The sequence below is a fragment of the Lupinus angustifolius genome, chromosome LG08 (assembly GCF_001865875.1).
Source record: "Lupinus angustifolius cultivar Tanjil chromosome LG08, LupAngTanjil_v1.0, whole genome shotgun sequence".
NCBI lineage: Eukaryota > Viridiplantae > Streptophyta > Magnoliopsida > Fabales > Fabaceae > Lupinus > Lupinus angustifolius.
In genome coordinates, this window is record NC_032016.1 from 7,209,152 (window position 1) to 7,225,894 (window position 16,743).

At 30.5% G+C, this 16,743-nt stretch overlaps 2 protein-coding genes across 2 annotated transcripts; both read left to right on the top strand.

Moving 5' to 3' along the window:
- On the top strand, positions 3,839–8,937 carry LOC109354414 (multicopper oxidase LPR1-like). The gene is made up of 3 exons (XM_019596904.1): positions 3,839–4,171; positions 6,888–8,345; positions 8,552–8,937. The coding sequence occupies exons 1-3, from the start codon at positions 3,950–3,952 to the stop codon at positions 8,603–8,605; spliced, it is 1,734 nt and encodes a 577-aa protein (XP_019452449.1). The 5' UTR covers positions 3,839–3,949; the 3' UTR covers positions 8,606–8,937.
- LOC109354415 (multicopper oxidase LPR2-like) lies at positions 11,749–15,882 on the top strand. Its single transcript, XM_019596905.1, has 3 exons — positions 11,749–12,025; positions 14,056–15,513; positions 15,683–15,882. Exons 1-3 carry the CDS (start codon positions 11,813–11,815, stop codon positions 15,734–15,736), a joined length of 1,725 nt encoding a protein of 574 aa, XP_019452450.1. The 5' UTR covers positions 11,749–11,812; the 3' UTR covers positions 15,737–15,882.

Genomic DNA, 16,743 nt, shown 5'->3' on the forward strand with positions numbered 1-16,743 from the left:
TGGTGCAGAATTCACTGAATTGAGCTGAAGTGTATTCACCTCCACCATCTGACCTTAACTTCTTCAACTTCAGATCACTTTGCTTTTCAATTTGTGCTTTAAACTTCTGGAACACTTGGAATACTTCACTCTTCCTTTTGAGTAGATAGATCCATATCTTTCGTGTATGATCATCAATGAAGGTGAGGAAGTATTTGTTGCCTCCAATTGACTCTTCTTCAAGAGGACCACACACATCACTGAAGACTGTTTCTAGTGGTCTTTTTGCTCTTGTAGGCACATCAGAACTGAATGAGTTTCTTGCCTGCTTGCTCAATTGGCACTCATCACATAAAATTGAAGGCACTGTGATTAGTGGTAAGCCCAACACAGATTGATTTTTGCTCAAAGATTCTAAACTTCTAAAATTTAGATGGCCATACCTTTGATGCCACAACCAAGTGACTTGATCTGTGTTTGCTTGAAGGCACTTCTGGTCACCAATCTGAATTTAAACCTTGAATGTTCTATTAGAAGATAAGGGAGCCTTCAAGATTTTCTGAGCTTTCTTGTCAAAGACTGTTAGTAGGCCATCTTTCATGACCATCTCATACCCTTTCTCCAACAATTGACCAAGACTAAGTAAGTTGTGCTTCATCTTTGGTACATAAAGTACATTGGAAATGCATGATTGTTTGCCATCTTGTCTCTGAATCATTACTTGCCCTTCAGCTTTCTTATCACTTGTTTGATCCTTTCTGGTCGTGGCCATCAATAAGCAATATTCTTCATCTGATTCTTGATTGTTATGAGCCAAACCAGCTTCCTCTTCTCTACTGCTTGTCCATCTGTTCATTTTGCATTCAGAAGCAAAATGACCATAGTTTCTCTTGTAGCATTGCAGTTTCTTTTTGTCAAACTTCTTTCTGCCATCTGCATTCTTTATAGACCCTTTCGAGTCAATTTCCTTTCCTGATTTCCACTGGATATCAGGTTTTCTTCCAGTGAGTCCTTGCTCACTTGATCTCCACTTGTTATTGCCTTTCTTGCTCCACTGGTTATGAGGCTTCTTGGTGAATCTGGCTTGTAATGCTTGATCACCAATTTTCTCTGGATTTCTTTCCTTCAATCTCAACTCATGAGATTCCAGAGATGCTTGTAGCTCCTCAATCTTGAGTTCTTCCAGGTTCTTGGACCTCCTCAATTGCAACAACAATGTGATCATATTTGCAAGTGAGTGTTCTAAGCACCTTCTCTACTAGGCTCTTCTCCTTCAGTACTTTGCCACATGACCTCATTTGATTAGAAAGGGCCAAAATCTTGGTCATGTACTCAGCAACTGAATCACCATCCTCCATTTGCAGGAGCTCATATTGTCTTCTGAGCTGCTGCAACTTGACCTTCTTGATCTTGGCCATTCCTTCATAGCTCTTTTCTAGACAATCCCAAGCTTGTTTAGCAGTTTCAGCACCATTGATCTTCTCATAATTGGCTTCATCAACACATTGATGCAGGAGAAAAAGAGCTTTACAATCTCTCTTTTTTGCTTCTTTGTAGATTGTCCTCTGAGCTTCACTGGCCCCTTCCCCAAGCTCTTGATAGCCATGTTGGACAACTTCAAACACCTCTTGAAATCCAAAGATGGCCTTCATTTGATTCCTCCATCGATCATAATTCTTGCCATCCAAGATGGGAAGTGTCAATGAGAATCCTCCATTGCTTGTCATCACTGCTACACCTTGCTTCTGCTGATCACGGAAATGCTCACACACACAGGTCCCTTAGGAAGATTCACACAGAATCTACACGCACAGAGCAACTGATACCACTGTTAGAAGCAGAAGAAGAACAGAGGAAGAAGAAGGAAGAACAAAATGAAATTAACAAGAGGGAAATTCAATGAGTATTAGTGTGTTGTATTGATCAAAGAGGAGAAGAAGAATTCAGAATTTTACAATACAAATGCCTTACTATTTATAGCAATGGTTAACTAACTAACAACCTACAAATAGAAAGTTCCATCAACTAACAAAACTGAATTACAAAACCAAGAATTAACATTGTTTATTATTTCTTGTCATTTTTGTATTTGTTCTAATAATATAGGACTATATATTATCATACTATCCTCTATTTCTCTTTACCAATATTGTCATTATTATAATATGAGGACTATCATATTTCTTACTCTTAAAGTTTGCATAATCTTATATATACCACTTTGTGTATATTATACTTCCTCAAGTGGATAGTAATGGCAATAGAGCATATGTGTATAGTAGTGTCTTCCAGTATTTATACATGTAATATTTGCATGTACGTAGCGAATATACGAGGGTAACCAATAATTTTTAAGTTTAAATATATATTTATATATTTTATAATAATTAATATATAAAAAATAATTATTACATTAATAATAAAATTTATATACATATTAAATATATCATTATATTTTAATCACTAAAATTCATTATAAAATAATAATAAAATAGACAATATATAATTAAAAATAATTAAAAATGTATAATGTATATATAATATTTAACTGAAAAATAAATTTATAAATATGCGAGTACTTGTTGAGCGAATATTATAATACATGTTTCTACCCATAAATAGTTTTTATGGGTACTTATTACGAGTATTTTAGTGATATCCACAAGTCGTATTTTTTTGTCACCTCTACCCCTAGATATCTTTTTTTGTTTCATATTTTTTTGTTTTATTAATGGTTTCACTTTCTTTTTGAAAATTAGTATATTTATGTTGTATAATTTTCCTACCTTTCCATGCTCTTTCAACTAATCCTTCCAAAGATTATTTTTGGCTTCTTCTTTCATATTAGTCTCTATTAAGCATCCGATTATTTCATTAAACTCATATTTGTAAATATATTTGATTCCCAAAAGGTAAGCAATTAAGAAGTAAACCATTTGAAGTGATGTGATCATGAAGAAAAAAATTTATTCTACATTTTAGTCATTCATTATATGATAAAAATTTAATAGTCTAGATCTATTGACTAATATAAATCATATGAAATATTAGATTTTTATAGAATAAATAACTAAGATGTGAAGTAAGTTTTTTTAACTTATTCATAGTATAAGTGGATCATCTTTAAGAAAAAAGAACATATTTATTTATATTCACATATTTATAATATCATTTTTAATTGATAACAAAAAAATATATCATTTTTAATTTAATTAATTTTCCACATTTCATATAAAAAAGAATAATTATAATTATTTTTATATTAATTTTTTGTACTTTTATTCTAGTTTATGATGCCATATCCTAATTTAGCAATTTGTTATTGAACTTTTCTTTTCCCTTTGAAGAAGTATTGTTACTTGTTAGCACGAAGTAGAGGAATTGGTTTTGGTTGACACTTTTCGCAGTTTTAGTTCTTGGAGGACAGAATCTCTGTTCTTTTTATAATTACATGGGTGTTAGATATAAATTTGAGCTGTAATAATATTTCATTAAATCATATATGATAATGTTATTTTAACAGCCTACTAATGGCCAGATCATCAATGTAATCTACATCTATAAATTAGTTTATTGGTGGAGGTGCAAAAAGGAAAAAAAAATACAAATAACACATTATCTAATGGTATAAATGTTTGTTAGATCTTAAAAAGACTAAAATGTCAATAATTTGATTTTTAAGACACTTATGAGAAGGGATAATTACACATTTTGAGAAAATATTAGTTTTTTTTATGAAAATGTGAGATAAAAGTGTGTTTAATTTACTATATTCTTTATTATATCAAAATAATAAATTATTTTTTAAATGTAAAATTAATTAAAGTTGATTTGGTATTAGAAAAAAAGTATCGATTCAGTTGCAGATTCTACTTTCCTCTTACCGGTGCGCCTATCTTTCTCCCTTATATAAATCTTCTCTCTAAACACATTTTCCTCTCACTGAATTCCACTCCAGTGAGCAGAGAAAATGATAGATATGGAGAGAACATTGTTCCACAAAATACTCATTCTTTTCACAATTATTTGTTCAATTGCATGTTCCTTAGCTAAAGATAATCTTATAGATGCATCCAAGTTGGAGATGTTTGTTGATGAACTTCCAGATATGCCTAGAATCCGAGGCTATGAGGTTGTGGGTGGCGTTTCCAAATCCAAATCTCTCAATATTGGCATGTTCAAGAAGGCATGGGTATGTCTACTTTTCTATTTTGTCTTTCATAAATGTTAAATGTTTGATTATTGTGAGTAATACTTATTATTGGAAGAGTCACGCTAAAAAGACGTTAGTTAGTTATGGGCATGCTGCTTTGTTTCGATGATAGCTCGGAACAAAACCAATATAAGCTATCTGGTTTATGATTTTTAAGGATTATACTACTATTTAAGAACAAAACCACGTATAATTTTTATTTTATTTTTCCAGAATATTCTTAAATATTCATTAAGCTATGTATTGCATATAAACTTCTATATGATTTGTTTTATATTTTGTTTTTTTTTTGTGCGTGATACTTCTAGTCTTCTAGAAAGTTATTATTTGCTGTGATTCCCAGTGTATTGCAAATTTTAGGTACTTTTTCTGTATGATACTAATGAGTGATTTTGGCGATTATTGATATTTTACAATATCGATTGTTTTGTTTTTTTGTTGATAGTTGAGAGGAAAAATATATACACCTACCACTATATATTAGTTTTATTCATCATTTATATTCAATTAGGATAACTCTCTAAAAATAATATAAATGAATTGATATATTGAATGTATAAAATTTTTGAACATATTATACATCTTTCACTTACCAGACTTACTGTTCGAGATGATAAAACGGGTTGTCTGACCCGTTTCACTAATGCTAGTAAATGCCTGCAAAAATTTAAGCGGGCGTGGACAACTCCGCATTAGTTTGACGGACAAAATTCAATGCTTTGCCCATTTTAAAACGACCCAGTAGGCGACCCACGAGCATTGTTGTGTAATTAAAAAAAATAAAAAAATTATATAATAAATAAAATAAAATTAAATAAGTAGTTAAAGATAAAAAATTAATATTTGTTTAGATATTTATATGAAGTTTAACAATTTACATTATATTATAATTTTTAAGGATTAAAAATCATATTAATCGTTACTTATTTAAAATTTTCTTACTTTTTTCTTTAAATTATGTTTATGGACTGTCCGTGATCTGCCTGTATTGCCCAACAGAAATGTCTGCGAACTTAGCAGACAAAACAGGTCAAGCGAAATAGACAAAATTTATACATTATACCTACAAAAAATACAAGCTATATAAGCACGTTCGAGACAATGTTTGTTTTGTCATCTATACTTATAGTAACCCTCACGGGAAATGAGAAGCTCCTCACCAAATCTCACGACACTAGTTTTTATGGTATACGAAACAATAAAGCTAGAAGACAGTAGAAGTAGTGTAAATATTATTCGGATATCCACTTACTCCAAAAGTAAACTTATTTTATATTATATCTAAACTATTACATTTTTCTAAAATTAATAGCTAAAATTTTAAAAAACTTACTCCTGAAGTAAGTAGATCACTTCCCATTATTGATAAATGATTTCTCTTTTATGCTAGTTTTTCTTACTCGATGTTCACAATTTTACTAGTCCCAGTAAAAAAATCTTCGGTATATATCACTTACTTTCTTTGTTTCCATTGAGAAATAGTAACTTGCATAAAAAATATAAATTAGATTACATTCAAAAAACAAGTTAAGGACGTTTTAATGAGTTCTGTCCCATTTTCCCCACATTTATAGCAGAGTCTCGCCCCTTTTCAATAGTTTTCCTTATTATAAAAAAACGTAATCCAGAAACTTTGAATGATAATTTTTATAATATACTCTATGTTCTATATGTGCTTTTATTATTATTTTCGATTATAAAAGTTGTTACGATATATTTTTATATATATTCTAGAAAAAAGTAACTAAGAATTAAGTTCGAAAATATATTCTCCAAAAGGCATAATTCCATTACATTAGGAATTAGGCAAAGAATTTATTCCATGCAGCCAGTGCCATCCAGGTATTCACATCGATGCTATGTCTTCCCATCCACACAAATGTCATAACCTTAAATTATTACACCCAGCTGAACTAATATAAATAGGATAGATTTTATTTAAAATTTGTTTTTAGTTTAAACAAAATCATACTATATCATATATTTTATTCTTATTTATTTGTTTCATTTTACATTAATTTTATTGTCGTTTTCATATTATTATTTTTACCTTTTATGCTGATTATTTTTTCTAATTACTTATGTAAATCAAGAGAATATTAAATAAGAGTACAAGTAAAAAACATTAATTAATATACTATTTAACTTATAAATTAAAAAAAATCCAGATTTAGGGAAAAGAGAGAGTATTTAAATTTAAAATTTTATCAAAATTAACATATAGTACCTTCAATGTTTGCAAAATAATATTCTTCCAGGATGTTTTGATTATTTCATCCACATACCCGAGAGATGCTTCTAGAACATGTTGTCTTTAGTTTTCCTTCCTTACTCTATGTTTTGACTAATTTATTTGTTTGGCAAAATATTAATCATAGAAAGTAAATGATTAAGAAATCTCCAAGATAATCCATTATTTAGAAATACTAAATTTAATAATTTTTAGAAAAGATTATACTATATAAACTGTGGAGTTTTTAGATGATAGTATACATATATGATGAAATAAATTATCTCATCCTGACATTAGAAATATGACATGTATTTTATTTAATTATTTTATATAAAAATAATTTTTAAAATTTAAAATTAAAAAACATCGTAAGGGGGCGGAAAATATAATTTATGACATATACTTATCTTTTTAAATACATAATATATTATTATACATCATTGACTAAGTTTGTTTTTGCAGAAATTTCACAGGGACCTCCCTCCGACACCCGTTTATGCTTATGGACTAGACCAAGATAAAGCAACGGTTCCTGGCCCAACCATTGAGGCACTTCATGGTGTTAACACCGACGTGACGTGGCAAAATCACCTCCCTCCAAATCACATACTTCCATGGGATCCAACCATCCCTACACCACTCCCCAACAAAACAAACGGTATTCCCACAGTGGTTCATCTACACGGTGGGATCCACGCTTCTGATAGCGATGGAAATGCAAACTCATGGTTCACTGCTGGGTTTGAACGCAGGGGACCCACTTGGACCAACAATGTTTCTCACTATCCTAATAATCAACATCCAGGGAATTTATGGTACCATGACCATGCAATGGGGTTGACTAGAGTCAACCTTCTCGCTGGTTTAATTGGATCCTACATCATCCGTGACCCCTCGATCGAAGTCCCACTTCGTCTACCTCATGGTGACAAGTTCGATCGACCACTAATCGTGTTCGATCGTAGTTTTCGAACCGATGGTTCAATCTACATGAATTCCACCGGGAACAACCCTTCTGTACACCCACAGTGGCAACCGGAGTATTTCGGTGACGCAATTATAGTTAACGGAAAAGCTTGGCCTCGGTTAACCGTACAGAAACGAAAATATAGATTCCGTATAATTAATGCCAGCAATGCTAGATTCTTCAGATTCTTCTTCACCAACGGTTTAAAATTCACCCACGTAGGATCAGATTCTGCTTATATAGAAAAGCCAGTGGAGACTAATGAAACTCTTTTGGGGCCATCTGAGATCACAGATATTATTGTTGACTTTTCTAAGTCAAGGAGTAGTGTTGTTATTCTAGCTAATAATGCACCGTATCCTTTCCCTTCCGGTGACAAGGTCAATAAAGCTAATAGCAAGGTTATGAAATTCATTATCTTACCTAATAAAACGGTTGATGATTCACAGATTCCTAAAACTTTGATAAAGTACCCTAGTGGGGATCTATCCAGTGTGTCACAGACACGATACATTGCTATGTACGAGTACACTAGCAACACTGATGAACCAACTCACTTGTTAATTAATGGGAAACCGTATGAAGCACCTGTTACTGAAACACCTAAGGTGGGGTCCACTGAAGTTTGGTATGTGATAAATTTAACAGAGGATAATCACCCATTGCACATTCACTTGGGTTTGTTCAAGGTGTTAGAACAAATAGAGTTGGTAAAATCGAAGGAGTTTAAGGAATGTATGACTAAACTCAACGATGCGATCAAGTGCCACGTGGATAAGTATACACGTGGCAAGAAAGTAACGGTGCCGGCTCATGAGAGTGGGTGGAAAAATGTGTACAAGATGAATCCTGGGTTTGTTACAAAAATTGTTGTGAGGTTTTCTTATATACACACCAATGCATCCTATGGGTTTGACGCAACTGCTGAGCCTGGCTATGCGTATCATTGTCACGTAAGTACAAAAAAAATATATGCCTTTTATTTTTGGTAATTGGTAGAAAAATCTTATTTGAACTTACTAATAAGATAACTCCGAACCATTCTATTTCCATTTTTTCCATTCCGACACTCAGCTAACATAACCTTAGAGTATCAAATGTAAGCATGGTGTGTTGTTTTGGTGAATACTAACGCATGGCACATACCACTTTCATGTAGATATTGGATCATGAAGACAATGCTATGATGAGGCCCTTAAAAATCATCAAGTGACATTTCTCGAGGGTAACCAAGAAATGGCATATGGAACAATCTAGTTAGTTATTATATAGAGATATTTACAATATCAATCAATAATACAGTTTTTTATATCATTGAGATTGTTTGGGTCTCAAAAAAAGAAACTCTAAAATCATCAAGTGATGTTTCTGGAGGATAGCCAAGAAATGGCATGTCCAACAATTTAGTTAGTAATCATATGGAGATTTTTACAATTAATATCAATCAATAATACACTGTCATATATCATTGGATATAGATGTTTGAATCTAAAAAGAAACTTAGAAGTCACACACATACACTGATGTATGATTGGTTGATGGTATGAATTATGTGTGGTAATTTTTTGAAGTGTCCATATTTGTTTATAAAATTATGAATTATATAATTTCATAAGTTAGAAAATCACATTTCCTCTTATATTATAGTATTAGAAAGGAAATCAATTTTAAAGAAGAAGGTCCGGCCCAAAAGGTGAGCATTGGGGCATGTACCCCACAAACTTTCTGATATATATTTATATTATACATATGTTATATATTTATGTTAAAATTTCTGACAATAAGTCACAAATATAATTCTATAATTGTGTTATGATCATTATTTAATTAGCCAAATATAAAATGATCTTCAGTAATTAAATTGGTGGCTAAGGGCATATGTGTCATGAAAAATTATAAGTGTAGATACCTTCAGGCAATTTCTGATTTGATGAAGGGACTGAATTAGAACTATTGCAACTTAAGTAGTAACTGCCAATATTACTTTTATGGCCGATGAAAATAAAGGTGTGTTAAAGAGGAGTTGTCCAAAAGTAAACTACACACAATTCATAATTACATCTAGCATCACACTCTCCTTGGATTTCTGATTCCCCTCTAGTGAAGGTAAGAGAAAACCATCAGGCTCTAACATCTGGAAGATCATCACACTCACATACCTTAGAAATTCTAAATGGTTAATCAAGGTATATTTTTCTTCTTCACCATGAAATCAATTGGGGTTTCTTCGGTCTGGATCATGATTGTTCCATTTAGGTTTATGTATGGGCATAAACATTATATTGTAGAAACAAAGTCATGATCATCAGAATTTCCACATTTCTATGAAAAATTTCCAACAATTTATTGTCTGATTAATATGAATAAATTACTTATATAAAGTATTTAAAGATTAAAACTTATAAAAAACATAGTTGTCTATATCATTGTCACAGTCAAGCAATAATTTTTACCAATTTGTATATGATTTATATTTTGCAAAGATTGAAGAGCTATTAACTTAGATTAATAATTAATATATATGTATATGTATAATTTAATAAAAACACATGTGATTATTAGGATTCCATTTCATAACATCACAACAGTAATATTAACAAGTATAATTATATATTGTAGTGCAAAATTCAACAATTGTCAAAGCAAATATTATATCTAGAAGTTATAGAAAATTTTGAACTATTTACAGTAAATATAATATTTCTAATTAGGACAGCTAGATAAAAGGTAGTGTTATTAATACGGTAGTATTCATTAAACTAGTCAACATATTGATACGATGAATATTGGTTTAACCATTACTTCACTAGTTTAATTACATATAAGTAAAATTAGACATACATAATATTATAGTAATCTTAATGTATAAAAATCAATAAAGAAAATTATAATTACTTTTATTTTCTTTTAAAAAAATAATTTTAATGAAAACTGACCACGAGTACATTATGATTGGTACAGTTTAACTGAAATCTGTCAATTCTAATCTGTTTGATTATTTTAATGGTATAACTGCATGACCGATTTAATTATTATATCATATCAGTATTGTAACTAGTTTATCGATAACATGAATCAGTTTTTACATCACTAAATAAAGGAATAAAGACAACTATAATGCTAGTAAAATGGAAATAAAATTAGTTAGTTACCATACACCACAATTTCATATAGTCAAACTTTACGTTTTGGTAAGTAATAATAAAGATGTAGCCTAGTTTTGGGAACGGATGAGAAATTAAATAAATATACTTATATTTTTGTGGTAAAAGCCTAAAAGTTATGCACTTAAGAAGTAAACCATTTGCAGTGATGTATTTAAAATTTTACACCTCTGAGAAGAAGAAAAACATATTTAGCTACATTCACATATTTATAATATCATTTTTAATTGATAACCAACAAAATATCATTTTTAGTTTAATTAATTATCCATATGTCATATAATATAATAATGAACATTATAGTTATGTTTTTGTACTTATCCTAATTGATGATGCTTTATCCTAAGAGTTAAAGTATTTGGTAATTTGACATTGAAGTATTGAACTTTTCTTCTCCTTTTGAAGAAGCTATTATTACTTGTTAGCATAAAGGAGAGGAATTGGTTTTGGTTGAACTTTTTACAGTCATAGTTTTATAGAGGACTTTGACAGAATCTGTTCTATGGATGAGTGTTAATATAAAATTCACATGAGTTGTCATATATATGATAGTACATGATATTATCATTTAATGGTCCATAATATTATCAGTGTAATATACATTCATAAATCAGGGGTTTTTTGTATGTGAAATATGAAGAAATGATTTATGTAATTTCTAAAAAATTTAGGAGAAATATGTATAATTTATCATATTTTGATTAGATCAAAATAAATAATTATTTTTAGGATTTAATATGTATATTGGCTGTGTAAATATTTTTATATCAGTATTAAATCATTTATCATTTGCATTTTAACTATTATTAATTTTCAAAAAAGGTAAAAAATAATACGGATTAATGCTACATGAAATACTGCCCTTTTAAAAAACTTCACATTGAATATATCATCACAATATTAAATTTATGTATTAACGGTGTAAAGATATATACGAGGTTAGTGTATCATCCATCATTCATTTGAATTACTTTTGTTGAAAAGTCAATAATAATAAATAATAAATGATAAATGATATAATGACAGTATAAAAAACTCTTACTCTATTGATATACATATTTTTCTCCTATCATAAACTCTTATTTTGAAGTGGGAAAATAATTAAAGTTGATTTGGTATTATAAAAAAGTCTCGATTCAGTTGCAGACTCTACTTTCCTCTTACCAGTGCGCCTCTCTTTCTCCCTTATATCTTCTCTCTCCATATATTTTCCTCTCACTTTATTCCATTCCAGTGAGGAGAGAAAAAACATAGACATGAAGAAAACATTGTTCCACAAAATACTCATTCTTTTCGCAATTTTTTGTTCCATTGCATGTTCCTTAGCTTCAGATAATCTTATAGATGCATCCAAGTTGAAGATGTTTGTTGATAAACTTCCAGATATGCCTAGAATCCGAGGCTACGAGGTTGTCGATGGTGTCTCCAAATCCAAATATCTCAATATTGGCATGTACAAGAAAAAATGGGTATGTCTAATTTTCTTTTCCTTTTATAATCTCTCTTAAAAGTGGCATGCCCATTTTCTTCTTTGCTTTGTTTGGATTATAGCTTGGAACAAAACCAATATAAGCTATCTGAGTTTTGATTTTTAAGGATTATAATATTTAAGAACAAAACCACATAGTATGCTATTCCATGGTTCTGAAATTAAAACAGAATATCATTTTTTATAATTTTCCAGAATATTCTTAAATAGTCATTAAGCAGTGTATTGCATATATACTTACTTCTATATGATTTCTTTTTTATTTTGTTTTTTGTGCGTGATACTTCTGGATAGTTATTATTTGCTGTGATTCCCAATGTATTGCATATTGTAGGTAACTTTTTTCTGTGGGTGTGATACTCATGAGCAATTATTTGTTGTGGTATTGGCATGATATACTGATATACAAGATTATTGATATTTGATAATACCAAATCTTTTGTTTTTATGGGTTCATATATTATTAATATTTAATCATTAATCAAATAAAAAGCAAATCAAATTAATAATAGATAATGTATTAAATGTATGTAAATATTTATTTACCATTTTAAGGTAAAGCTGATGAGAGATGAATTGCTCTTAATCCTAGTCCCTATCATAAATCTTCTATAGACTAATATATATGAGTATAAAATCTGTACACTGACAGTGTAAAGATTTATACACATATACATTATTATCCATCCTTCATTTGGATTACTTATTTTGAAAAGTTAACAATAATTAAACATCAATGATGGATAATACAATGTCAGTGCATACATCCTTTTCTATATATATATATATCACCTACTTTCTTTGTTATTATGGAGAAATATAAATTTCCATAAAAAAATATAAATTTATATTCCATTCAAATAACAAGTTAAGGAAGTTTTATTGAGTTAGCTGTTTCTGTCCCATTTTCCTTATTATAAAAAACGTAACCCAAGACCTTTTCATGATTGTTTTTATAGTATACTTTATATTCTATATGTGCTTTTTTACTTTTATTTTTTTGATTATAAAAGTTGATAGCATATATTTTTTATGAATATAAAATTCATGTATGAGCAATGTAAAAATTTATATATAATATAAATATTTATATATAATTAATATATAAATCATCATATTTTATTTAAAGTTTTAATAAAAATTAAAACGAATGATATATAATATAATAATATTAATGTATTTCGGTGGACATATAAATCATTGGAATTAGGCAAAGAATTTATTCCATACACCCAGTGCCATCAAGTCTGGATCCACATTCATGATATGTCCCCTCATCCACACAAATGTCATAACCTTAATTATTACACCACCTGTACTAATAAAAATATATATTATTTAGAATTTGTTTTTAGTTTAAAAAAAGAGAACAAATATATGCATGTATATGAGTTTTTATACTATTATTATATCATCAATTATTCATATCTTATCATATCAATTATTCAAAAAGATTTATTTAAATAAAATGTGTATGATATCATATATTTTATTCCTGTTTATTTATTTGTGTCATTTTATATTGTCGTTTACATATTTTATTTCCCCCTTTATGTTGATAATTTTTTGAAAGAAAATATTAAATAAGAGTAAAAAACATACTATTTAACTTCTAAATTAAAAAAATAATCCAGATATAGGAAAAAATGAGAGTATTCAAATTTAAAATTTTATCAAAATTAGCATCTAGTACCTTCAAGGCTTCAATGTTTGCAAAATATACTATTCTTCAGAATTTTTTGATTGTTTGATCCACAAATCCGAGAGATGCTTCTAGAACATGTTGTCTTTCAATTTTCTTTTATTTCCCTTTTTCTGTTCTGACTAATTTATTTGTTTGGCAAAATGTTAATCATAGAGAAAATAAACGACTAAGAAATCTCAAAGATAATCCATTATTTAGAAATAATGGATTTCAATAACTTTTATGAATGTTTATACTTTACAAGTGTAGAGTTTTTACATACATAATATATTATTATACATCATTGACTAAGTTTGTTTTTGCAGAAATTTCACAGGGACCTCCCTCCAACACCCGTTTATGCTTATGGACTAAACCACCTTAGAGCAACGGTTCCTGGCCCAACCATCGAGGCAATTCATGGTGTTAACACCTACGTGACGTGGCAAAATCACCTCCCTCCAAATCACATACTTCCATGGGATCCAACGATCCCTGCAGCACATCCCAACAAAACAAAGGGTATCCCCACAGTGGTTCATCTCCACGGTGGGATCCACGGTCCTGAAAGCGATGGAAACGCAAACTCATGGTTCACCGCTGGATTCAAACACAAGGGACCCACTTGGACCAATAAGGTTTCCCGCTATCCTAATAATCAACATCCAGGGAATTTATGGTACCATGACCATGCAATGGGGCTGACCAGAGTCAACCTTCTCGCTGGTTTAATTGGGGCCTACATCATCCGTCACCCATCGGTCGAAGTCCCACTTCGCCTACCTCATGGTAAACGCTACGATCGACCGTTGATCGTGTTTGATCGTAGTTTTCGAACCGATGGATCCATCTACATGAATTCCACCGGGAACAACCCTTCTATACACCCACAGTGGCAACCAGAGTATTTTGGTGACGCAATTATAGTTAACGGAAAAGCTTGGCCACGGTTAACTGTACGGAAACGGAAATATAGGTTTCGTATAATTAATGCCAGCAATGCTAGATTCTTCAGATTCTTCTTCACCAACGGTTTAAGATTCATCCACATAGGATCAGATTCTGCTTATCTTGAAAAGCCAGTGGAGACTAGTGAAACTCTTTTGGGGCCATCTGAGATCACTGATATTATTGTTGACTTTTCTAAATCAAGGAGTAAAGTTGCTATTCTAGCTAACAATGCACCGTATCCTTACCCTTCCGGTGACAAGGTCAATGAAGCTAATAACAAGGTTATGAAATTCCTTATTTTACCGAAACGAACGGTTGACAAGTCACGGATTCCTAAAACATTGATAAAGTACCCTAGTGTGGATTTATCTAGTGTGTCTCAGACACGATACATTGCTATGTACGAGTACGCTAGCAGTATTGACGAGCCAACTCATTTGTTAATAAATGGGAAACCGTACGAAGCACCAGTTACAGAAACACCGAAGGTGGGGTCCACTGAAATTTGGTATGTGATAAATTTAACAGAGGATAATCATCCATTGCACATTCACTTGGGTTTGTTCAAGGTGTTGGAACAAACGGAGTTGGTGAAAGTGGAGGAGTTTAAGAAATGCATGACTAAACTCAACGATGCGATCAAGTGCCACGTGGGGAATTATACACGTGGCAAGAAAGTAACGGTGCTGGCTCATGAGAGAGGGTGGAAAAATGTGTACAAGATGAGTCCTGGGTTTGTTACAAAAATTGTTGTGAGGTTTTCTTACATACACACTAATGTATCATATGCATTTGACGCAACCGCGGAACCTGGTTATGCGTATCATTGTCACGTAAGTACACAAATCTTATTTATTTTATTTTTGGTAATTAGTTGAAAAATCATATTTATGCTTTAGATTGTGCAATATTTTTTTGCCATGACCTTTAGATTAGAAAAAAGTTAAGCTTTTTTATGTTGTTTTTGTGCATCTTAACTCATGATACATCACTTTCATGCAGATATTGGATCATGAAGACAATGCTATGATGAGGCCCTTTAAAGTCATCAAGTGATATTTCTCCAGGGTAACCAAGAAATGGCATATGCGACAATCTAGTTAGTTATGATATGAAAATCTTTACAATATCAATCAATAATACACTTTTATATATCATTGGCCATGAATGTTTGAGTCTCAAAAAGAATAACTCTAAAGTCATCAAGTGATGTGTCTCCATGATAGCCAAGAAATGGCATGTGCAACAATTTAGTTAGGAATCATGTGGAGATTTTTGCAATATCTATAATACACTGGTATATATCATTGGATATGTATGTTTGAGTCTAAAAATAAACTTAAAAGTTACATGCATACATTGATGTATGATTTGTTGATATAGTATGAATTTTTTCCTACACCAAATTAAACTGTACGCATGTTACTACCTTGTGTCATATTTCAGGATTTCAAATTCTTGATTGTATAGGTTAGAGAAATTTAGCTGATGAAAGAATATTCACAATATTTTTCCCATCACAAAACAACTAGAACACGGATTAACGTAAACATATGCGTGTACTCTTAATCTCACAATTCTTTTTACCTAGGTCAGCATTGGGGCATGTACCCCACAAACTTTCTAATATATATATTATACATATTTATTGTCCGATTAATATGAATAAATTACTTATTCAAAGAATTTAAAGATTATCACTTATAAAAAATTGTACCAAAAAAACATAATTTTTTTATTTTATCTATATCATTCTCAAAGTCAAGCAGTGAACAATATTTTTTACCATTTAGTATATGATTTATATTTTATAAAGGTTGAAGAGTTCTTAACTTACATTAATAATTAATATATGTATAAAAAATATTCTAAATTTTGCATACTATAATTTTTTTGCATATATTACCCCCCACAACCTAAATATATAATTCTGTGGTTGTCATTGCCACACAATGAGTGATTTGAAACCAAACCTGAAGTATCCAAAATCATTGCAATAACTCATGTGAGAGACATGGTTAACCTCTTTGATAGAGATTGGGGTTGGGGATTAGGTATGGAAA